The 25,960-nt window shown below is 47.6% G+C and overlaps 1 protein-coding gene across 5 annotated transcripts in view; it reads left to right on the top strand.

The window, feature by feature from the left end:
* The window catches only part of ASAP2 (ArfGAP with SH3 domain, ankyrin repeat and PH domain 2), a 198,738-nt gene that overhangs the window by 86,126 nt on the left and 86,652 nt on the right, over nt 1–25,960 (top strand). For 4 of the 5 annotated variants that reach the window (XM_024242392.3, XM_024242394.2, XM_063713487.1 and 1 more), the window contains exons 3-4: nt 4,535–4,680; nt 25,340–25,414. In XM_024242392.3, coding sequence (XP_024098160.1) covers nt 4,535–4,680; nt 25,340–25,414 — 221 coding nt within the window. The remainder of the gene's footprint in view (nt 1–4,534; nt 4,681–25,339; nt 25,415–25,960) is intronic. The other variant, XM_063713485.1, reaches the window with a different exon arrangement.

Genomic DNA, 25,960 nt, shown 5'->3' with positions numbered 1-25,960 from the left:
CCCCAGGCGTTCATCCCAGCCATGAGCATATGTGTCCTTGTATCTCACCCCAGCATAGTCACATCCCTGTTGCAGGGCTGGAAATAGTAAGAGTTATGTTTGAGATGAAAAAGGAGGTGATTGAAGGTGAGTTGGCTGGGGGACGCCCATCCTTTGGCAGTGCTGTGTTGGTGGCTTGCTTCCTCACTGTGCTGTGGGCCACACTGACCTGTCAAGAGCCGTATCTACATGTGTGGCCCGTAGAGGGGGCGCAAAGGAGCCATTCTTTGTCCTTTTTGTATCCAGCAATTTTTGCTGAAACCATTTGCGCTGGGCCTTCTCCTTGATACCAGTTTTTTTAAATAACAGAATCTAGTAAACTAAAAAAGCACACAATAAAACCTAGTCATTGCCTCTAAACTCCGTATGTACACATGCACGCTGGCTTCATGATCGATTTCTCTGCAAGAGTCTCTCAGTTCATCCTTTTGCAGGGATTGGTGGGTTTCGTGCAGTGAGGTCGGGGGAGATAAAGGGGTAATGGCTTAGAATTGAGAAGAAACAAAGTCTTGTCCTAGCATGGTCTCTGTGACTCAGATTCTTATTTTCTAAAGTCCCTCCCAGGTCCGTGATTATTGGATCTGGATCATTAATGAGAATTAGAGTTTAAGATACATTTGAACAAGGGGGAGGTGAGAGTGTGAGCTCTTTTTAGAAGAACAGCTTTCACAATTCTGTAAATAAAAGCTGATAGACCCAGTTTGAGATCTTTCCAGAAACTTTATTCCCAAGCTATTTATTTTAGGTTCCTGTTTTAAGGTTGTTTTTGGCAAAAGAAAAACAAAGGCACTGAATGATTTTCTGTTCTCCAGTAGGAAAATCTTCACCTTGGGGTGATCTGGAGCCGTGGGTCAGTCAGTGCCATGTTGTTCAAGGAGGGATGGCTGTTGTCATGGTGGGCACCGTGCTAGGTGTTAGAGGAAGACACGGGGCTTATGGGCTTCAGCAGGAAGCTTCAAGTTCATTTGCAGGATGAAAAATACATCTAAAAATACCCAACTAGACCAGCGCAAAAAGATTCCCACTGACCTAAACTGGTACAGTGTGAGCATCAGAAGATAGTGCTGATTGCAGTGGATGAAAGCACTGTAAATGTAAATCTATGAGATGATGATGGTGATGATGAGCCAAAGAACTAATTGATCACCTCAGTGGGGTTGCTGGGGATCAATGCATCGTTTAGAAAATGTATAAGGACAAGCATTTTTTTTTTTTAAATTTGAGATAGTCTTACTCTTTTGCCCAGGCTAGAGTGCAGTGGTGCGATCTCTGCTCACTGCAACCTCCACCTTCTAGGTTCAAGTGATTCTCCTGCCTCAGCCTCCCGAGTAGCTGGGATTACAGGCATGCGCCATCACGCCTGGCTAATTTTTGTATTTTTAGTAGAGACAGCGTTTCACTGTGTTGGCCAGGCTGGTCTCAAACTCCTGACCTCAGGTGATCCACCTGTCTCGGCCTCCCAAAGTGCAGGGATTACAGGTGTGAGCCACCGTGTCCGGCCAATAATTTTTTTAAAAAGAAAAAAAACTTAACCTACACCAGGTAGTCAGTTGAGGAGCCCAGAAGGAGGGATCATAAGGAGTACTTTTGTATTTCTTGGTGCTGGAACATAAAGCCTACTATCAGTGAGAAGGCCGGCTCCTCTCTCCTACCAAGGGCTGGAGGACCAAGGGCTGGAGGCAGCCTGCGTGGTCCACAAAGTGCACTGATCCGCCTACCAACTCTGTGGTCTGGGGCAGGTGACATGACTCTCTGAACTGCACTTGATTCAGCAGAAAACAGGGATAATGATAGCCAACTCTTAGTGCTCAGGTTAAACTGAACAAAAGACTTACAAGCCACCTAGTAGGCGTTAACCATATGCGAAGTCCCTTCCCTTTGGGTGTTCACTTAGAGCAACACTGAGGTCCAGTCCTCCTCTTGGTTTGAAGGACACCACGAGGCTGCGTAGAATCTTCAGCTTCTCTCCTGCCGGGCTTTGCATTCATTGCCCAGCACCGTGAAGGAAGACACCACGGCCCAGCTCCCCTCCATTGGCATCTCTTGAAAGACCCATGGCTCAGAAAGCAGTGAGCGAGGGAGTAAGCAGGACCATGGAGGTTGCATTCCTGTTTCTGTCATGCAGTAGACAGTGTGTAGTGACAGATGCCTGCCTGTGGCCACCAGCTCCCTTCCTGAACCCAATGAAACTGCCCATGTCTTGACCGCTAATTTTGAGATAGTTTAAAAATAGTATGTGGTTTGAAAGGACCTACCCTTCACTGTTAACCACACTCTAGAATTATAAATGGAGTAAAACAGAAGGAATTATTGATCCATCTGTGAAACTGGATTTTAAAAATCTAAAAATTAGATAATTTTGTTTGACAAGGTAAACTTTTTAACGATGAAACAAACTTCATGTAGTAGAGCAGGAGAGTGGACTTTGGAATCAGAATATTTGGGTTTGAATCCCAGCTCTGCCACTTTCTGTGTTTCCTTGGATGAATTATTTGATCTCTTTGAGCCCTAATTGCCTAATAGTGTTATGAGAAATAATATGTGTCTTATTAAGTTTAGAAGAAATATATGTGAAGTTTGTGCTTTGAATAAGTGACACCTGTTGCTGCTGTTACTTTTGTTAGTGTTATTGGTTATGCGCCAAGTATGGTAAACTGAGTCTCTTTACCTGATTCTTTCATTCTTCCTCTGACCTTGAGAGCATCTCCCAGCAGGTCTTTATCCTTTATGTAGCTGATGCTGCAGGCCCAGCGTCACTGTGACTTACCAAGGTCATACAGATGTTTACTGGCGGACATAGGACTGGAACCTAGATCTTCTGAGGGCTCCTGAGGAGCTGTGTTTACGGGTGTGTGTGTGTGCACATGTATGTTTCTGTCTGAATTTGTTTGCTGAATCTGGTCTCAGAAATTCATTTAATTTATCTAGAACTCTCAGGCTCTTTTCTGGAATGTTAAAAAAGAAAAAGGACTCAAACAGTGAAGTGAGTTTTCTTTTGTGTCTGCTAGATTCCCATTAGAACCCTCTAGTCCCCCAAATGCCACTGGAGGTCAAGGACATGGTGCTTCCCCTGTAGGATGGGTGAGCAGACCATTCATGGGTCATAGGGATTGGCTCAGGGTCCAGGACTGCCCTCCAGGAACAAATGTTCCCTCGTTTTCCCTCATTGTCAGGCCCAGCCTGGGCATTGGCGTTAGCTGACAGTGGTCTCATTTCCCCGAGAAGGAATTTGGGAGCTACAGAGGGGCCTTCAGGATCTGTCCCTTGGTGGAGGAGCTGCAGCACTAAGGCTGTCTCTGGTGGAGTTCACATCCAAGTTCACACCGAAGGTCTGGCTGCCCTGTTGTGCCTGTAAATAGTTGTGTTATATTTCCAGTTGAACTGATGACAACGTAGAAATTAGGTAGCCATGCAGATGGAAGTTGTTTTATTATAGACTGGCTGGTTTATTTGAAAGTGCCTGACCTAGAAGTGAGGGAATTATATTCAACCACATTAATTTACCAGAATCACCTGTGTCCCCTCCCCCATTCCTACCCACGGTTTAAATCAGAGGTCTGAGATGGGACGGTGGTGTCTAGAGTTTGGTGAAAATCCATGCATGCTTTTGGTTTCCAGCAGGGATTGAGAACCACTGTGCCAGAGACCCAGAGTCCAGATTTTCACTCTTTCAGGTGCTACTTTGAGGCCTAATGATAGAAAAATGCCATGAGATGTAGCACCTGGTTTGCTTTTTCTGCTCAAACAACATGTGTGTTGTCTAATATTTCAGGCACACGACTTGGTCAAAGATGAATACAACTTAGTCTGTCAACTCTAAGCACGTCCAATGTATGGGGAACACATTTACCAGACTATTTCAATATAACATGCTGAGTGCAAGGATAGGAGAGGTGCCAGTGAAACACCCAGGGTGTAGGGCAGAGTCATGGAAGGCTTCCTGGAGGAAGCATGAGTCTGTAGGATGCAGAGGAGTTTGGGAGGGAAGGGCTTCTGGGTAGAGGCTGCATCCTGAGCAGAGGCACTGGAGCTACAAAGACCACTGCTGTTCCCGTGTTAAAAGGAGAAGGAGCTGTGGTGTGTGGCTCTGAATTAGAGTCCTGGGCTTCAGGCTAGAGAGGAATGGGGCATCTGTGGTTGAGTTTCTGGGAGGGGGCTGAGTCTGGTGACTTCTGCCATCATTTGGTGAAGGGAAGAGTCCTCGGACGGGTGGAAATGTTGTGTGTCCTTGGCCGTCTCATCTGATATGCTGAGGACCACTGGACGTGGGCAAGGGCTTCCCTTCTTGCACACCGCACTTGTTCTTTGGGATCTGTTGCCAGCACCATGGGTTGTTGTCGGGATAACGAAGCTATTTCTGTTCCTGGTGCAGCTTGACTTTTCTCAGATTTTTCTTCTGCTGATGTGTTCAGTGTTATTCACAACCGAGAAGAACCTGGTGGGGAGTGAGGGTGGCATGCCTGAGACTCACAGCACCTCCTTCATTCTGTTGCAGCTCACGTGGAAAATGAAGAGCAATACACCCAGGCTCTGGAGAAGTTTGGCGGCAACTGCGTATGCAGAGATGACCCAGATTTAGGAAGTGCGTTCCTGAAGTTCTCCGTGTTTACAAAAGAGTTGACAGCACTTTTCAAAAACCTGGTAAGCAGCTCTGTGTATGAAATGCTGCGGTTACTTCATTTAGGAAAGTGGCCCAGTAGAGGATACTTATGGTTTGTTTGATAAACTAGGAATGCATTTCATAATTCCTTGGGTACCTAAAAGAATTACGTTTTTATACACATTGGGTCAGTTTGGAATAAAGTTTAAAATTGTAATTTTTACTTTAACAAGACTTAAAATTCAGCTCTGCAATTTAAATGTACACAGCTATGAGACAAAACGGGTAAATGCATTCGTCTTCTTAAGGGCCTCTGATGTGAATTTTTAATAGTTTCTAAACCGTGTAGAATACTCTCCTTCTGGTAATTATAGTAGGCATTTAAGCTTATAATACTTAATAAATATGTTTCAGGCCCGTCTTGCACAGCAAGGTAACCTGTAATCAAAGCACAGAAATTACCATGAATATTTAAAGGCCTTTTGTGCTCCCAAGTGTAGAACCTAAAAAAAAGCAGGACTGAGAGCAATGCCTCAGTTTTCAGCCGTGGGAATACGGCGCTGGTGCCTGCTGCCTGTGGCTGCTGCTTGGTGCTGTGGGTGAATCGCGCCTTTCTTGTGCCTGGCAGCTCTGTGCTGTCCTCGTGATGGGGACAACATTTTGAAGAAGTGGGCAGCCCAAGAGGGCTGTTTGGGACCCTGCCGGGGTGGAATGGACCCTGGGATCGCTCCAGCTTTTCTTTCCTGTTTTTCTTCTCCAGTTTCTCCTAAAGGTCATGGAAGGCCAGGTCAAGAACTCAGTAATGCTTTCTCTGTAGGCCACACACAACAGCATCTTTTTCATGTCCTCTGTTAGGAAGCTCATAGCAAGTGAAAAACATATTTCATTCCTGAGATGGTGATGACAGTGGTTTTGTGAGACCGGCCTTAGAAGGGGAGAAATGAGGGAGCATCACGTGTGAGTTCCTAATGGGAAGGGGAAGAGCAGGAGCACTCAGGCCCTTGCTCTTTCTCCCCATCTTCACTTATGAACATTTCTGTAGGAAATGGTAAAAGTAAAAAGCTGTTGCTCTGCTCGAGCTTTTCACTTGGAGGAATTTGAAATCCCTTGGGGCTTTGGTTGAACTCGTCCCCCTTCATCCTTATCGTAGAGTGGCGGCCCACCTGCTCAGCAGTGGAGCCCTCGCCCTGCGCCAGCCCCGTGCGCTGGACTCTGGCAGGCATGCATGGTGGGGTCTCACCACCGGGTCGGGAAAGAGTGGAGATTTTTTTTAAACTGGAGAAACTGCATGGGCCCAGGGTAAAGATCCGTAGATGCTGCCATGGAGGGCGTCTCCTGGTGGCAAAGTCAGTTGGCTGCCTGCTCTCCCCACACCTGGGTGGATAAGCCCTTTCCATGCACACGGAGCTGCCTGTGAGCTTCCTGGTGCCTCACACTTCAGTACAGATGAGCAGCCTCCAGCATGAGGGAGACCAGAAATAGCAGAAAAATGAACGTACGGGAAGACGGGGATGCAGCATGCTATGAAAGAAGGCCAGGGACACAACTAAGGTAAGAAAATATAACATTAAAAATCCAACAGGAAGGGCTGGAGTAGAGGAAATCTCTCAGAAAATAGATCAAAAAGACCAAAAAGTGGGAAACAGATAAAAGACAAGGATTAATTCTGAAGGCCCAGCATCCAACTGGCAGGTGTTTTAGAAAGAGAGAAGGATGTCATCAATGCAACAAATCTAAAGGCAGTTTCTAAAAATGGAACGGAAGAGTCTCCAAGTTGAGAGGCTCACAAGTGCCCAGCACAATAAGGGAAAAGACCTACCCTGAGGCATCCCTGTGTGAACTCGCAAAAGATCTTAAAAGCTTCCAGACAGCACCCAGAGGATTCAGAATCAGAATGGCAGTGAACTTCTTAGCAGCAGCACTGGAAACGTTACGGCATGGAGCAATGCCATTAAAATCGTGAGGAAACTAATTCAGCCTGGAGTGATGCCCAGCCAATCAAATACGAGAGTAGAATTAAAGATATTTTCAGACATGCAAGGCTTAAAAACTTTGGCTCCCATGTGTCATTTCTCTGAAACTCCTAAAGGACGTGTTTTAGTAAAATGAAGGGAAAAGCCAAGAAGGAGGAAATTGAGAGTCAGGAAACAGGACCCAATACAGGAAAGCAAGCAGTGGAAGGGAATTCCAAGAGGATGATGGCGAAGGGAAGTCCCAGCGGGGTGCCAAGCCGGGGGCCTAGAAAGCAGCCAGCCCAGGACGGCTGACGATGTAGGAGACGGGTGGAGGCCCGTGTTCTGCTTCTCACTCCCAGACAGCCCTTTACCTTTATTCAGCTGATGTCTAGACCTGGATTGTCTCAGCTCTAACATGGAGATGATAATACTATACCTGATTCTGTGGATAGATTATAGCCAGCCAGTGACTCTTACACAGAATAGCTTACTTAATTCTTACGACAATCCCATAAGGTCAGTCAATGTCATCCCCACTTTACAGATTAAATAACTGAGGCCCTGAATGGTTTGAAGAACTAATATCTGGCCCGGCACAGTGGCTCACGTGTGTCATCCCAGCACTTTGGGAGGCCAAGGTGGGCGGATTGCTTTGAACCCAGGAGTTCAAGACCAGCCTGGGCAACATGGGGAACCCCTGTTTCTACAAAAAATACAAAACTTAGCTAGGTGTGGTGGCTCACAGCTGTAGTCCCTGCTACTCGGGAGGCTGAGGCTGAAGAATTGCTTAAGCCCAGGAAGTGGAGATCGCAGCGAGCTGACATCACGCCCCTGTACTCCACCTGGGTGACGGAGAGTGAGACCCTGTCTCAAAAACAAAAGAAGCAGCAGCTAATATCTCTCTTGGGAGGCTCAGAGTCCTTGCCTAGGCAGGCCCACTTGGAGCACTCCACACCATGGAATCCGGACGAAACTAACTTGACTCAGTTAACAAAAGGGCAGCTGCATAGTTAAATAAAAGCAATCCCTCCTTCTCCTTTAGAAAATTTCCTGCAAAAGCAGAAAGCAGAGCAGGGCCTGCATGTTACAGCTGGTACGTTGCTCACCACCCTGTGGCTTTGCCAGTTTTTAATACTTGACGTATCACTGCAGGTCCTAGTTGCTGTCCAGCTTTCTACAGAGAGTAAAGGTATCAATAAAGGTATCTGTGGCAATGATTTGATGAGCACCCACCGGTGTAGCAATCACTGGGCTATGCATGAAGGATACTCTGTTTCATTTATTCCTCTTGGCAGCTGTGCAGGATAGTTTGTATCACCATCCTCTTAAGGCACACAATCACTTACAGGGCCCTTAGCTAGTGAGGGACAGAGTTGGGATTCAAACCCAGGTATTAACACTCCAAACCCATGTTGTTGTCATTGTGACATTTAAAGGAACCATGGCCTCTTGTCACCTTCTTGACTGATCATAAGGGTTCAAGTTTCAACTTGCACTTTATGGAAGTCGGATTGTTGATCCTATTTCCTGGCAAAGATCAAAGAGAGAGAAAATTTCTTATTTGAGCCAAAATTAGCACTCACCACGCCTGGTTTTCCAGGCCAGCGCCGGTGTGGAAGCTGCACAGCCAGAGGAAGGCCAAGTGGCAGCTCCTGCAAAGCTGGGCAGACAGGGAGCGGATTATAGCAGAAGTCTCCTTTTTTGGAATTTTGTATACCATTCTTCTTCCTATTTTTGGTCACATCTGTCTTATCTCATATTTTCCAAGCCTTGCTTTTGCTTTCCCTCGGGCATTTAAAAACATTTCAGTTCTGTCTGGCTAAGACTCACAGTGCTACCTCTTGTCCAGAAAGAATAACAATTACCACCTACCTGCTTGGAGGCGTGAAAGAATGTTTATAAAGCAGTTGGAAGATCTCCAGAGAAATGCCAGCTTAATATAAAGCAAGATTTTCTTACTAATGGGTGAGATTCTCACCTGCAGAAGTCTGTGAATTTTCTTTGCGGTGATACAGGATGAAAGGGAAAACCAGACGGCTCCAGAAATGTGACATGTGTGAAATTAAAGTGCTTATGAAGTCAGCCTAGTTTCAGGGGTTCTTTTCCTCTTCCCCAGTGGATGTGAGAATCCTGGAAAGACTCCAAGGGCCACCTCTGTGCTGAGAAGTGGCTTTCTAATGAAAGGCTGCATTTCAGGGCAGGTTTCTGAAAGGTTTGTTACAGATACGTAGTCTCTGTCTCCAATGTTAGAGGATTGTTAGTGAAAGATGTTCTCACGGTCTGCAGAACCTGCTCTACATGAAGATCAGCATCCATTGAAAGCAGGGGCCAGTGGGTGCTGAGGAGAGGACAGAGTTGCAGTGTGAGATCTGAGGTGACCCTGGGCTAAGGAATTTTCCCTCACCCACGTTGATAGAGGAAATGGAAAGCTCTACCAAGCAACATGCGTATCAATCATCTTTTTTTTTTGAGACGGAGTCTCGCTCTGATGCCCAGGCTGGAGCACAGTGGCACAATCCCGGCTCACTGCAAGCTCCGCCTCCCAGGTTCATGCCATTCTCCTGCCTCAGCCTCCCATGTAGATGGGACTACAGGTGCCTGCCACCACGCCCAGCTAGTTTTTGGTATTTTTAGTAGAGATGGGGTTTCACCGTGTTAGCCAGGATGGTCTTGATCTCCTGACCTTGTGATCCGTCCGCCTTGGCCTCCCAAAGTGCAGGGATTACAGGCGCCCAGCCTTTTTTTTTTTTTTCATACACAGATGATGTGAGTTAGAAGACTTTTTTTTTTTTTTTTTTTTTTTTTTGAGATGGAGTCTTGCTCTGTCGTCCAGGCTGGAGTGCAGTGGTGCAGTCTTGGCTCACTGCAGCCTCTGCCTCTCGGGTTCAAGCAATCCTTCTGCCTCAGCCTCCCGAGTAGCTGGGACTACAGGTGCGTGCCACCATGTCCAGCTAATTTTTATATTTTTAGCAGAGACGGAATTTCACTATATTGGCCAGGCTGGTCTTGAATTCCTGACCTCGTGATCCGCCCACCTCGGCCTCCCAAAGTGCTAGGATTACAGGCATGAGCCACCACGCCTGGCCAACTTTTTTTGTTTGTTTGTTTGAGACAGAGTCTCACTGTGTCGCCCAAGCTAGAGTGCAGTGGCGTGATCTTGGCTCACTGTAGCCTCCGCCTTCCAGGTTCCAGCTATTCTTGTTCCTCAGCCTCCCAAGTAGCTGGGATTATAGGCGCGAGCCACCACACCCAGCTAAGTTTTGTATTTTTAGTACAGACGGGGTTTCTTCATGTTGGCCAGGCTGGTCTCGAACTCCTGACCTCAAGTGATCCACCTGCCTGGGCCTCCCAAAGTACTGGGATTACAGGTGTGAGCCACCACGCCCAGTCAGAAGACATTATAGCTCACCTTACTAGGGAGGTAGTAAGGTTCTGTTGGGACAAGTGGTAGTTTGTGGCTTTGTCATATGTGCTGCACCTGGCAGAGGGGCATCCTGGCTTGGCTGCACTGGTACTAGTACAGCAGGACTCTGCCTAGTGCCGTCAGGCTTAGGTTAAGTGTGAGCTGATTGTCCATATTAGTAAGTCTTGTCTCATCACTCAATAGAGACATCTTGCTACCAGAGGTCCTCACCCTCACTACTTCCATAGACTTTCTCCTAACTTCTTGTATTGCAAATGTCTTAGATTCTTAAATGTCTTACTTTATTTTTTAATTAAACAAGAGCAATGATCATAGTATCATCTTTTTGGGAGGAAGATTTAAGTCACTGTTTTAGACATAAACTAATGAACTATGCTGAAATCTAGAGACATCCCCAGTGGCTTGGGGTACGTGGGAATATCCGCCCTTGGATTAGTCCTGGACTATTATTAGGTGTCCATTTCTGACATTTGCTTTTTAATATTCTGACACTTTTTCTATTGGTTGCCCTTTTTCCTGCTGTCAGTGCTTGGTTGCCTCTAAGGTCTGTGTTTCACGGTGCTGCGAACTGAAGAGCAAGGTGACGTGGCTTGTTAGACTTGGGTGCAAATTAGGAGTCCATAGGCTTCGAGTGAGGAGGGCTTGAGGGCTAGGGCTTCGAGTGAGGAGGGGAGAGAGAGTACCTTGATGGATTTGCTGACAGTCGCTTTGGGCCCCTAGAAACCTCTGCCATTTAGATTTTAGTATGGCCTCATTTATAGTTGGAAATTCCTTATCTAAGACCCAAAAGACTTCAACGCTAAGCTATGTTCTCTACTCACAAATCTCTAACCAAAAACAAAAGCACATTGTTTGATCGAGACGATGAACAAATAAGGCTGGCGTCAGATATCTACATTTTGGTTGTAGCACAGCCACATAATAGGTTTCCATTGGACTTGGATACTGTTTCTTTTTGGGGTTGGGAGGGAATGCTGCGATACGGTAACCCCCATACAGAGAAAGTGGGAGAAACCATATTGGGCAAAGATAGGGTGGTGAGGCCTTGGGCGTGGGAGGGAGAACTCACAGAGACGAGGACTGGGCACCTGCTGGGTGCTGTCCATGCGCTGGTGCTGTATGGGGCGGTGACCTCTGGCAACTCCTGCCTGGGCAGGAGACACAGATGCTTTTATTAGAAGACATGTGCCGGGACAGCCATTGGCAGCCCTCAGAGCCCTGAGGGTACAGCATTGGAAGCAGGGAGCAGTGACTCCCCATCCTGAGCCCTGGGTCCCTGCTTCCCTGGATCCCTGCGGGTGGAGGGGCACTGCAGTATGGCACTTGTCCATCTGCACACAAGCCTGCTTGCAAGGTTTAGAAATCAGTTTCTTCACAATTCTCAAATGTGTGTAGGACATGCTGTTTCTGTTTGAAAGTATTAATGAACCTAAAACAGGGTTTGTTTTTGTTTTTGTCATTGCTGTGTGTTTTCTTAATTGCTGGCTATTAAAGGGACAACTGCCATGATGTAGGTGACCTCAAACTTAAAAAAAAATTGTTTGCCAAATCTACAAAGTACTGTGTGGAGTGGCTATAGTGGGGATGTAGATAGGGGGTGGAAGGGCTGTAGGGGGTGTAGGTATGTGGTGGAGGGGCTGTAGGGGGGTATAGATACAGGTGGGAGGGCTGTAGGGGGGGTGTATATAGGTGGGAGGGCTGTAGCTGTGGGGGTGTAGATACAGGGTGGAGAGGCTGTAGTCTTGGGGGTATAGATATTGGTGGAGAGGCTGGAGTAGTGGAGTATAGATATTGGTGGAAGGGTTGTAGTAGTGAGGTATAGATATTGGTGGAGGGGCTGTAATAGTGGGGTATAGATATTGGTGGAGGGGCTGGACTAGTGGGCTATAGATATTGGTGGAGGGGCTGGAGTAGTGAGGTATAGATATTGGTGGAGGGGCTGGACTAGTGGGGTATAGATATTGGTGGAGGGGCTGGAGTAGTGAGGTATAGATATTGGTGGAGGGGCTGGACTAGTGGGGTATAGATATTGGTGGAGAGGGTTGTAATAGTGGGGTATAGATATTGGTGGACAGGCTAGAATAGTGGGGTGTAGATATTGGTGGAGAGGCTGGAGTAGTGAGGTATAGATATTGGCGGAGGGGCTGTAATAGTGGGGTATAGATATTGGTGGACAAGCTGGAGTAGTGGGGTATAGATATTGGTGGAGGGGCTGTAATAGTGGGGTATAGATATTGGTGAGGGGCTGTAATAGTGTGGTATAGATATTGGTGGAGGGGGTTGTAATAGTGGGGTATAGATATTGGTGGAAGGGCTGGAGTAGTGAGGTATAGATATTGGAGGGTCTGGAGTAGTGAGGTGTAGATATTGGTGGAGGGACTATAATAGTGGGGTATAGATATTGGCAGACAGGCTGGAGTAGTGCGTATAGATATTGATTGACAGGCTGGAGTAGTGGGGTATAGATATTGGTGGAGGGGCTGTAATACTGGAGTACAGATATTGGTGGAGGGGCTGTAGTAGTGGGGTATAGATATTGGTGTAGAGGCTGTAGTAGTGGGGTGGTAGATATGGGATGAAGGGGCTGTGGGAGGGTATCGATATGAGGTAGAGAGGCTGTAAGGGGTGGGGTTATGGGGGTAGGGCCTGTGAGGGGCGTATATATTGGTGGAGGGGCTGGCGTAGTGGGGGTGTAGACATGGGGTGGAGGGGCTCTAGGGGTGTAGAGAGGGAGTGGGAGCGCTGCAGGAGGGTGTATATACCAAGTAGAGGGTTGTAGTACTGGGGGTGGAGATACGGCCTGGTGGGGCTGTAGGGGATAGAGATACCGGGTGGGAGGGCTGTAGTAATGGGGGGTGTGAGTGAAGGAGGTCGGGGAGCCACATCCTCAGCAGGGGTGCAGAAGAGCAGCCGCGTCGGCTTGGGTGCCTGCGAGGGGCCTCAGGGACATTTCCCAGACTTTCTTAAAGGCAGAAGAGCGGCTGCTGCAGGTGGAGGCATAGGGACCACAGGTGTTCACTGTTCTAAGAAAGGCTGATAATGGAAGAGGAAAGCAGGTGGGAAGGGTTCCTAGGGTGAGAGGGGCTTGAGCCTGTTTCTGGGCCCCAGGGAAGGAGCTGGAAGCTTAAGGTTGATGAGAAGGAAAATGGGCTGTGAGCTGTGGAGACCCTGTGCCCCTTTGTCCTCGGGTTGATGAGCCTGGCCAGGAGTCAAGCCTCTGCCCCTGGCTCGCTGAGGGAATTGTCAGCGAACTGATAGAATTCAGCATGTGCTTGTTTGCATTCCTCCTTCTTTGGGAACTTTCAGCTGTTTGGTAATCATTGCTTAAAATCTGAAGCCTGGCACCCCATATCCGTGCCCATATACTCCAGGTTCCAGCTTAGAAGGCATGTGGGCAGGGTTTGTACCATTGGTGCCTCAGGGGCCCTGGCCGGGCATCCACAGAGCATCACTGGAATCGGCTGGGGCTTCTTAGAATTCAGCCTCCCGCAGGCCTGCAAAGCCAGAATCTTAGTGTGTAGGAGCCCCAGGCAATAGCAGCCAGTCAAGCTTGAGCAGCACTGCCCTGGAGCAGAGGTCCTCCAAGTGTGGCCCCTGGGCCAGCTGCACCAGCAGCACCAGAATTGTTAGAAATGCGCAGCCCCAGCCTCCACACCTCACCTGCAGGGTTGTGGCTCTCCAGCTGGGGTGCATCAGCATCGCCTGCGTGGCTTGTTAGACCACACCTGTTGGACTCCCCCGAGAGTTTCTGATTCCACAGGTCTGGGATAGGGCCCAGGGTTTTGCATTTCCTGTTCCTAGTCATGCTGGCCTTGCTGGTCAGGAGCTGCACTGAGAACCACTGTCCCAAGGGCAGCCTGGGTCCAGTGCTTCCGACTCTCACCCTTGGCAAGATGGAGACTTCGGGTGCCCCAGGTCCTGCGGAGGTCAGAGCTACTTCCTAAACGTGGGTTCTTGGAGGTAATACATTTGAAAAAGTACTTTCATTTCTGGTTGATGGCTTCAGCAGATGTTTTACCTTCAACCCGGTTTTAGAAGTAGTTTCGGGTGCCTGAGTCCTGGGTTCTCCAGCGCTGCCCTCCGGCTCCCAGAACCGGCCTTCAGCTGGTGTCAGTGCGGTTGTTGGTGGCCGACTGACATGTCCAAGCTTATCCTTTATTCTAGTGGAGAAGGGGGTAGAGGGCCCAGTTTTCTCTCCACTTTAGAGCCTGAAAGATCAGAGCTGTTGACTGCCAGAGAAGCGGCATTAAGAGCAGAAACCAGGTCAGCGATTTTCCTCCTTGTTCTGGTGTGAAAGTTGCCAATGTGTTTTTGGCAGCTGGCTGGTTTTGATCTTTCAGTTTGTGTTAAACACTTAGGATCAGCATGGGCTCCCCCTTCTCCTTTTTAATTAAACAGGGACTGTGCTGCCGGGGACGGGCTGGGCACATCTGTTCAGGAGGGCCCTGTGTGAGAGTGCATAGACAGGAGTGTGTGCATACGTGTGCTTGTCTGTGTGCATGCATATGTGTACGTGTGCATGCATGTGTGTATGATAGACCTCAAGGCAATACTGTGGCCCAGGGGATCTGTTCACTTACACCAAAAACGAAAGTGGCCTAGATGATTGTATTAGTCTGTTCTTGCACTGCTGTAAAGACATATCTGAGACTGGGTAACATATATATAACACATATATAACACACACATATATAACATGTTTAATTGGCTCACGGTTCCACAGGCTGTAGAGGAAGCATGGCAGCATCTGCTCTGCTCGGCTTCTGGGGAGGCTTTGGGAAACTTACAATCGTGGCAGAAGGTGAAGGGGGAGCCAGCACTTCAATGGCCGCGGGCAGGGGCAAGAATGAGGCGGGAGGTGCCACACACTTTTAAACTCACTTGCTACACAGTACCAAGGGGCATGGTGCTAAACCAGTCACGAGAACTTCACCGCTGTGATCGAGTCACCTCCCACCAGGCCCTAGCTCCAACACTGGGGATTACAATTCGACATGAGGTTTGAGCGGGGACACAGACTCAAACCACATCAGTGATTTTCCTGTTTAGAGTTTCCTTGTATGTACCTGACGGGCCGCTCTGTGTAAAAGGGAACAGGAGGGCTTTTTGATGGAGACAGCACCTAGGATGGCAGCATGTGCCCAACGTCAGCTTAGCTTAGCCTGGCCTGGCCTGGCCTGGCAGGTGTAAACCATCTTGCCGTGTGCCAGCAGGAGTTTAAGTCCAGCTGTCTTTAATAGTGAGCTGATAGGAAGAGCTCTGGCTTCACAGTTCTAGCCAACTCTGCTGCTAATAGTCGTGTGATTTGGAGGCAACGTGGATGACTCAAGCCTCTGTTGCCATACCTGCAAAATGGGGGTCACGGCACGTATTTCTCAGAGTAATTGCAAGGGTTGAATGGGATTAAAGGGCCCTGTGTCATCTGGTGGTTTATTCAGGCCATTTTACTCAGTACCTTGTGCTTCTCAGAAATACTTTCTGCCTGGATACCCGTTCTTTCAGATAAGCGGCCTTTAGAAAGAAGAGAGCTGTCCTTTGAACCTGCCAGGCATACTCCTGCCCCAGGACCTTTGTGTTAGAGTCCCCTTGGCCCAGAGCACACTTCCCCCAGGTCCTCACGTGGCTCTCTGCCCCGCCTCCTTTGCACTCTGCTCCAAGGCCACCTTATAAAAACGCCTTTCTGACACTTATTTGAAAGAGTCTTCATCCCACAAATGATCATGGCATCTTTATTTGTGGTATCCGTAGCATCCCCCAAACTGAAAACAACTCAAACGTCCATCAGCAGGTGTCTGGCTAGACGGCAGTGTAGCCATATGATGGAACAGTGCTGGCCAAGAAAAAGAAGTGAACTACTGGTACACGCTACTACAGGAATGAATCGCACAGTCATTATGCTCGGTCCCAGAATCATTCTGCGGGAAGCCAGATGAAAAGGCGTACATGCTGGATGATTCCAGATACCGTATATAAAATTCCAGAAAATGCAGTGTTCTATGGCAAAGAAGCATATCAGGGGTTGCCAGAGACTTGGGGGTAAGGAGCTGGGGTTGCAAAAGGAGCACAAGAAAACATCCTCTTGGGGTGAGAGGGTACTTTCCCAGTCTGAATTTTGGTGATAGCTTCATAGGAATATCCATGTGTCATAGCATATCAAGTCATACTTTAAATGTGTGTGGTTTATTGTCTGTCCATGACACTTCAATAAAGCTGCTTAAAACTTTTCAAAAGCCATTTGTCCGAAGTGTTGGTGCCCAACAGAACTGTTTGCGTTGATGGGAATAGTGTATATTCCCTTAGCCTTACTGAGTCTAACAAGTCTCTAGCCACATGTGACTATTGCATTTGAAATGTGGCTAGTGCAACTGAGGAACTCAATTTTTAACTTCATTTAAGTTTAATCAATTTAAACGTGAAGAGGGGCATGTAGCTATCGTCTGTCCTGTGGGACATCACAGGTCCAAAGCCCACTTTCCGCTCTTTAATGCCTGCCTCACACACATGTCGTAGGCCGTGGGCTCCGGCTCCTGGAGGTGGCTGGAAGCTTCCAGCACTGGAAGGCAGTTTCACACTCGGATATCCTTGTTAATGCTGCAGCCTCTGCTAAGAATGCCCTTAATCGATACAATGAGGTGTGAGGTCTTTCTACAACTGCCCACCCTTAGACAAGGTGTTGCCTGGCCTGTCCAGAAGGTGAACAGGTGGTTTGCTTTCTTTGAAGCCATGCTTTTTCCTATTTAACTCTATGACTGAGCAGCATTTGCTTGAATTAAAAACTCCCCACATCTCAAAGCGTCTTTTCTGCCTCTCAAGTTTCTCATAAATTGGGCATATTCAAATAAGTGACATGTTGCAAGCAAGCCTCAGGTAAGATCCTTTGGCCATGTTTTATATTACATGGTGACAAAATGGCTTTTTAAAGGAAAAGCTGATTATCCTCGAAGAGAGTTGGACTCTGTTAAGAGTTTTGGAGGTGAGCCCTGGGAAGACCTGTTATTTTCTAGACCTGTGAGGTTAGAGCTGGAAAGATTCTGCCCAGTGACCTTTGGCTGCTCCTTAAAAATAGCTATGATGTAAGAATCCTGTCTAGCTTCAGGCTTCTAGATGGATCCCTTTGGGCAAGATCATTTGGCAAAGTAGAATTACTCACTGCCTAAGTCAGAAGGCAGCACTGCAGCTCCCTGGGATGGAGCTGTACTTCCACACTTTGGCTGGATCAGCAGCTGTTAATCAGTGGCCAGAGAACAGAGAGGGTGACCTGTGAACTGCTGGGTGGGGGAAAGTAGGAGGTGACAGAGCTAGAGGCAAGGAATTTTAAGATCCCCACCACCACCATCCACCCCCACCACAAAATAAAAAATATTAGGAAGGACATTGTGAAGAGATGGCTGTTTGGCTGGCTTTGTTCCCCCCCCCGTCTGTGCCTTCTGGCCTATCTTTGTTTGCTCATCAGCTGTGACATTAGCATAATGATTTTGTTCTTTATGTCTAATAGCTCTGTGTGCTGCCTGCCCCACTGACTGAATCATTTTATTTCTACTTGTGAGATCACAGACCTTTGACTACTTACTCACCTTGTCAGACATATCCAAGTGAACTCGGGGGAAAAGCTAAGACAGGAAGTGGGGGTGGGGAAAGGAAGGATTATTATTTTGAAAGATTGCCTGGGCTGGGCGTGGTGGCTCATGCCTATAGTCCCAGCACTTTGGGAGGCTGAGGTGGGTAGGTTGCTTGAGCCCAGAAGTTTGAGACCAGCGTTGGCAACATGGCGAGACCCCGTCTCTACAAAAAATAAAAATAAAAAAATTAGCCAGGCATGGTGGCTCATGCCTGTGGTCCCAGCTACTTGGGAGGCGGAGGTGGGAGGATCACTGGAGCCCCACTGTGCTCCATCCTGGGTGAGAGACACTGTCTCAAAATAAAAGAAAAGAAAAAAAAAGAAGATTGCCTGCTTGTTGGTCCAAAGTTAATAGCAGTGATTAAGATTAATAATTTGTATTCAGGTTGCACTTGACGTTTTAAAAAGCAATTTTACATAATATATTTGTTAAAAGTGAGTCAGAACATAAGAGAAAGCCCTGTGTTTTCTTGGTGCTAAGGAAAATATTCTGGTTGGGTTACCCAGGGATAATGTAATTCTTCCCATAGAGCATGAAAATGTCATTACTCTTAAATTGAGACGGGAGCTGCCTGAGCACAAGGGATGTGTAATCATCTTCTGGCTGTGGTTTTCGTCTCTCTCAGCCAGAACTCAAGGATGGCTCGTTCGGCTGCGGGCCTGAGGCTGCCGGACACACGGAGGAAGCCCAGAGCCTGCCCGCCACTCAGGCTGCAGGGCACACCTGCCGAGGAGGGCGTCTGGCTCCCACGCACTTGTTCTCTGGCCCAGAGAGAGACCAGAGTGGCCATGTCCTGGGAAATTCTCCCTGAGCCACAAGGCGTGTGTGCTGTGTGGGTTGCATACACCAAGCATGGAAAGGCAGAGGCAAGCAGGCTGATGTCCAGGAGTCCGGAAGCTTTATTAGTGAAGCCATTGATGGGGATTCTATTTATATTTGTGAGATTTTCTTTAAAAAGTAAACACCTTTGTTGAAGCATATTTTACATATTATAAAAATCACCCATTTCAAGTGTACACATCAGTGATTTCCAATAACTTTACCAAGTGGTGCAACCATCACCTCAAATCTGTTTTAGGACATTTTCTTCTCCCCTTAAGGGCCCTCACGTTCTTTTACAGTTAATCCCATCTTCCCCTCTGCTCCAGGCAACCACTGATCTACTTTTCTGTCTCTATTATAATAATTTATTTTCTGATTAGAAAAGTAATAGTTTCCTATTTTGGATAATTTGAATAATTCCAAAGAGAAAAACTGTGAATGAAGCCAGAATCCCCCTCATTGACCTGGCACCAGGCTTCTCTCTCTCCAGCTGCTGCCTTCTGCTATCTCCTTGACTGCCACGGCTGGCAGGGTCCACACCAGCACCGCGACCACCCTCCACGCCGTTCCTTTTGCCCAACCTACCCCTGCACTCACCTCACAATGCCCATCTTTTGAAGGTCTGTCTCACATCCACTGCTTAACAGAGATTTCCCTGGTATCCAGGCTAGAAATAATGTTCTCTTCATGGAAGTTCCATGATGTCTCATTCCTGGCTCCTCTGATATCTAGGCTAGAAATAATATGTTTTCCTTGAAGTTCCATGGTGTCTCATTCCTGGCTCTCAGAGTTTCCACTTGGTAGTTTACTTACCTAAACGTGTGGCGTGTCTCCCCTCTTCACCCGCGGGGAGAGGCTGTCTGAGGACTGAGGTCCTCACTAGCTTGTTTTTGTTTCCTAACTCATCCGTACACCCCCCTCTCCTGCCACCACTGCGGCCACATGTGGCTCCTTTACCGTGGTCATCAGAGCTGTCCTTGCAGCCTGGCCAACATGGTGAAACCCCGTCTCTACTAATAATACAAAAATTAGCCGGGCATGGCATGGTGGTGTGTGCCTGTAATCCCAGCTACCTGGGAGGCTGAGGCAGGGCAATCACTTGAACCTGGGAGGTGGAGGTTGCAGGGAGCCAAGATCATGCCACTGCACACCCGCCTGGGCAACAGAGTGAAATTGTGTCTTAAAAAATAAAAAAAAGCTGTAATTGATTGTTGAGTGTCTCATTGCCCACTAGGCTGTGGGCCCTGTCCCCAGCATCCAGAGGTCACACTCACTGCTGAAATGAACGAAGAACGAAAGCAAGCCGACCAAGTGGGTCTGCATGTCCGTGGAGTGTTCACTCTTCTCCACTTGAATGTTTTTGCTGTAGGTCCCAAAGCATAGTTGACCGCTTCTCACCCTAATCTATTATTAACAGTACCTAAGTTCCTATTGGAATTAAATAATGAATAATCTCAAAATAGATGGATAAACCAAATTGTGATGAATTTCTTTTTCTCTGCTGCAGAGAATCTTGTTTTTCCCACTCACTCATGTGTACATTCATGTGTATACTCTCCCTTCATAAAAAACCTAAGATTCTCTTTAGAAATATGAATTTTAACTTGTGGTGGGCACTTTAACTTTCTTCCCCCCCAACCCGCCTTATCACTGGATGGTTCTGGTGCCTTTGGCTCAGGCTCCCCCCACCAGCCGCCCGCCAGCGACTCTAATCCTCCCCGTAGGCTGCCTTCTTTCTTGCACGTGCCTTGTTCTAGATTGCATGGCATTGGCTCCCAGCCAGGCAGGATTCAGGACCAAATTGACCTGTGCCGGTGACTCTGATCGTGGTTTTGTATGATCGTGTAGATGAGTGGGCAGTGAGCATCTCAGGGGTCAGTAACTGGGACAGTTACCTTTCCTTCTTCCCAAGCCCAAGCCAGCAGGCCTGACCACCTAAAACCTAAGTCACTGTTTTCTCACCTTTCATCAATGAGGAGCCATTGTTATCTGTGCAGTGTAAAATATGCTACTATGTGGTATTCTTAGAATTTTACATTCTTGGCGTGTATGTACATAATTCTTCCTCTGAAAGGGCAGGCATCGTGTTTCATTTACCTTTGTAAATTTATTTTATTTTATTTTTGAGACAAAAGTCTTGCTCTGTTGCGTAGGCTGGAGTGCAGTGATGTCATCTCGGCTCACTGCAACCTCCGCCTCCTGGGTTCAAGTGATTCTCCTGCCTCAGCCTCCTGAGTAGCTAGGATTACAGGCATGCGCCACCTCGCCTGGCTCATTTTTGTATTTTTAATAGAGATGGGGTTTTGCCGTGTTGGTCAGGCTTGTCTCGAACTCCTGACCTCAGGTGATCTGCCTGCCTCGGCCTCCCAAAGTGCTGGAATTACAGGCATGAGCCACCACACTCAGCCTCCTTTGTAAATTTACCTACTGTTGCTGTCTGCAAAATAGGTGCTCAATAAATCACTTGAATGAATGAATTCATACATGCATTTGCTATATTATGTTTGGTTTAAGGTGTTAATAGAACTAACATTTTATCTGAAGCCCCTGTAGACTCTGTCTTTCATGTATTTGATGCTCAGAAAAATATTTCATTATACTGATTTCTCCCATCAATATTTTTCAAGCCTCTATTCTAGGCCAAGCCCCATGCTAAAAGCTCTGGGAAACATAAAATATAATAAAGGTGGATGCTACCCTTTAGAACTTAGGGTGTGAGATCACTAAGATGAACACAGAGAAGAGCCTGCCAAGTGCCTTAAAACATTTAGAAAAGGGGCTGGGTGCAGTGGCTCATACCTGTAATCCCAGCTCTTTGGGAGGCCGAGGCAGGTGGATCACCTGAGGTCAGGAGTTTGAGACCAGCCTGACCAACATGGTGAAACTCCGTCTCTACTAAAAATACAAAAAGCCAGGCATGGTTGTGGGTGCTTGTAATCCCAGCAACTCGGGAGGCTGAGGCGGGAGGAACACTTGAACCTGGGAAGCAGAGGTTGCAGTGAGCCGAGATCACGCCGCTGCACTCCAGCCTGGGTGAGACTCCATCTCAAAACAAAAAATAGAAAATATTGGAGGATTTGGGGGAGGGAGGGGATCACATTCTGCTGGGGTTGCTTAGTGGAGAAGGTGGCATTTGAGTAACTCCTGATGGATGGGAAGGCTTTGAACAGCAGGGATAGGGAAGATGTTTCCGTCGAATAGAACAAATTGAGCACGTGCATAGAATCAGGGAAGGAGAGAGTTCAGTTTGGAGAAATACAAAGATGAAACATGGTAAATAAGGATGGATTGTGGAGAGTGCGAAATGCAGGAATAAGTAGTTTAGTTTTTATTAGGGACACAGCCCCAGACAAGCCTGCCATAGCCCCGAAGGAGGGATTGGGGCAGGCAGAGACTAGGAAGCGGTGGCAGGGAGCAGGGGAAGCCATAGCCTTAGTTCCGAGAAGGAGCAGTGAGGCCCAGCCGAGGCAGTGGACGTGAGAATGGCATGGAGGGAATGTTGGAGGACGGGTCTGTGTATGTGGGGTTAAGACCTGGAATTTGTTGAGAAGCATGCCGCTCGGCTGGGTGGCAGCAGTGGGGTCAGAGATGACTCTTGGGTGTCGAGCAAGTGAGGAGGGTGGGAGGGAGGGCTTTGTAGGAAGGAAGAGCATTGGAGGAAGCAGAGCTGGCTGCATACTTGGGTACTTGGAGCTGCCTGCAAGTGTCCTTGCAAGTAGAGGGAAATGTGGCCCTGGAGGCGGGAACTGTGACGGGAGTTGCATTCCTCACTCACCTGTCTGGCTGCCAAGGCTGACAATGACAGTGGAAATCTAGGCGTGCTTGCTGTTGTAGGTTACTCATCAGCATGGCCTTCTGTTTGTCCTTATTCCTTCCAGTCGTCCCTAAGACCTCGTCTTAAACTGCGCTTTTCAGCATTTAAAAATTTAATGCTTAAGGCTGATCTTAGCAAGACATAGCTGATGACATTGTACCATGGAGGAAGGCCAGGTACATGAGAAATGTTGAGTTGTTTAATCCTAGGGCAAAAGTTCCCCAAAAAGATTATTTCTGAAATGATAGTCATTAATTGATCATTTATTTGGCAGAATTGGCTGTGGATGCAGACGTTATTATACACTTTACCAGCGTTTTCCAAGTACATTTCTGTTTCTAATGGAAAATTTAGGCCAGGCGTGGTGGCTCATGCCTGTAATCCCAGCACTTTGGGAGGCCGAGGAGGGCAGATCGCTTAAGTCTAGGAGTTCAAGACTAGCCTGAGCAACACAGTGAAACCCTGTCTACAAAAACTACAAAAAGAAAATTAGCTAAGCATGGTGGCCCGTGCCTATAGTCCCAGCTACTCAGGAGGCTAAGGTGGGAGGATCGCCTGAGCTCAAGAAGTTGAGGCTGAAGTGCCCTCCAACCTGGGCGACACAGTGAGACCTTGTTTCAAAAAAAAAAAAAAAAAATTAGTACACTGAATGGTGTATAGAAATCAGTTTTATTTTTAGTATATTTATCTTCCTATTTAAGATAATTATACTAAAAATAAAACTTTCCTTTGCTTGATGGTATGAATGAATACATAAGGATGGTATGAATGAATACATAAGGTCCCAAGTCCCTCCCCTTGTCCTTCTCCTTCTTTGGGCCTGTAATCTAGGAGCCCAGAGTGTCACAGAAGCCCCAGGGGCCCAGCAGTTGGAACTGGCCCTTGGGTTGATTCAGGGGAGTGGTCCAAGCCCGGGAAGTGCGAAAGTGGGTTTCGAGTTCGTTTTCCACTTGAGAGAGGGAATCTTTTCAGGCTCAGGGCTCTGGGTCTGTACCTGAAGGCTCTTCCTGACTGAAGCTTCGCATCTTGAATTGACTCGCATTTGAACTGCTGTCACGGAGACTTGCTTGCTCCTCGTGTGCCTGTTGGTTAGGAGGCTTCCATTCCACCCAATTTAATCCATGCGGACAGTGTGTGTCCCCACTCTCCTGCCTTCTTGCTTCAGGGAGGAAGAATGGGGGCACCAAGGTTCTTGGCCTTCTTGTTCCCTTTTATCTCGTTTCCCTAGCAACACCCCCCCAACACACACCCTCACACACTCACCCACACCGCCCCCCCACAATCACACACCCCCTCACAATCACACCCTCACTCTCACACCCTCACATTCACACCCCCCCCACACAATCACATCCTCTCATATCCACCCTTATACACTCTCGCAACCGCACTCACACAACATGCAATCACTCCCACTCACATCCACACTCGATACATACAACCACACACCCTGCACAATCACACAAAACACATCCACACTCACACACACAACCACACTCATACCCCACGCAATCACTCACATCCACACTCACAGACACTCTCACAACCACACACACACCCCACTCAATCACACCCACTCACATCCACACTCACTCTCACAACCGTACACAACACACACCCCACGCAATCACATCCACTCACATCCACACTCACACAATCACACTCTCACAACCACACTCATACACACCCCGTGCATCACACATAATCACTCATATCCACACCCTCACTCACACCCTCACAATCACACCCCCCACATCCACACTCACACAATCACATCTTCAATCACACACACCCTCACACAATCACATTCACATTCACCCCCAACTCACATCCACACACACACTCACACCCTCAAACACACACTCACATGCTCCCTCACACACCTACACATATGTTCACTCACACACCCTCAGTCATGTGCATTCATTCACTCATACTCAAGCACACAGTCACTTACACCCTTACACACCCACTTACACCCCCACAATCACATCCCCACACTCGCATCCACACACACAATCTGTCACATCCACAATCACACTCTCACACACCCACACACCCATACACAATCACATTCACGCACTCACATCCACAATCACTCACATCCTCAATCACACCCACACACACCCATACACACATTCACACACTCACACACTCACACAATCACATCCACAGTCATACCCTGACACCCTCACACACCCACACACTCACATCCACAATCACATTCACACACTCATATCCACACATAATCACTTACATCCTTACACAATCACACCTTCACACACCCATACACCCATACACAATTACATTCACACACTCACATCCACACTCACACAATCACATCCTCACACAATCACACCCTCAGTCACTTAACGTACTCCCTCACACACCTACACGATCACTCATACCCACATTCACTCACATACACCCTCATGTGCCTTCACTCTTATACTCAAGCACAGTCACTTACACCCTTACACACCCACACACACCCTCACTCAGTCGTACACACTCATTGACACACACTCTGTCCCCAACACACACACATGTCCTTTCTCATTCGTACCCAGCATTCGCTCTTGTGCCTTTGCAGCAGACAGAAGACTCTGCCTTTGTTTCCCCTGCTTGGAGCTTGCTGTGGAGACTGGGGCCTGGGGTCCAGAGCACCAACCCCAGTACAGCCCAGCTTATGGGTGGAGCCGTGATTGAGAGTCAGAATTGGGGGTTTCCTTTTATTCCGGGCTTTGGACGTAATTCTGTCATTGAATGTTTTGAAATATTTTTTCTTCACTGCAATGATTGTCTCTTTACAAACTTTATAGCATAACAATATAAGATTGTTACTGTGAAAAATATACAGACCTAGACTTTTCATTAGTCCTCTATTCATTTGTAAGATGAAATTGTTACAAAGAATGTATGACTGAATAAGGCACAGTACATGCATCAGCCAGGTTTTAGGTGGAGGTGAATAATTATCAAATGTTCTCTCTAATGTCCTTGCTGTCCTTACTTTAGATTCACAAGGAAGCTGAATAAGAATCTCCTTTTGTTTTTGTTTTTTAGATTCAGAATATGAACAACATAATCTCCTTCCCTTTGGACAGTTTGCTGAAGGGGGACCTGAAAGGAGTGAAAGGGGTATGACATTGACACTGTGACACTGGGGGCAGCTTTTAGACCATGTAGAGTCACAGTAGCTTGGCCTGCTGGACAGCAGCCACGCCAATACGTTCTCATTGGGACGACAGGATGGCTCTTTTATCTCAGCTTCCACTGATTTGCCATCTTGGGACCACCTTTCAGCCAAAAAGGTGGTGACTTCTGGCCTTTCTGGCCGTCCTATTGGCACAACAAACTTGGTGAGGGGAGGAGACTGGGAAGGGAAAGAAAACTGCTATTTTGGAAACAGTAAAGAGTTTCGGTCTCTCCAGGGAGCAGGGAAACCTGTGGGAGAAGTCGGGCTTTCTAGCTGGCACGTTGCCCACTTACCACTGGGAAAGGATCCTAGCAAGGGTGTATTTTCCTGCTGGGAAGGTCGCAGTTGTCAGGCATAAGCCGACTTTGTCTCTGTGTCCTTCAGAGGATGTTGGCTGTTTAGGACATGCCTAGCCACCATAAGCACGCAGGCCAGGAGCTGTTTAAGGGGGCAGCAGATGGGGCTGGAGGGGCGTTTGCTCATGAGCA

The sequence above is a fragment of the Pongo abelii genome, chromosome 12, assembly GCF_028885655.2.
Source record: "Pongo abelii isolate AG06213 chromosome 12, NHGRI_mPonAbe1-v2.0_pri, whole genome shotgun sequence".
Lineage (NCBI taxonomy): Eukaryota > Metazoa > Chordata > Mammalia > Primates > Hominidae > Pongo > Pongo abelii.
Note: the sequence above shows the minus strand (reverse complement) of the source record. Positions and strands in the feature narration are given on the sequence as shown.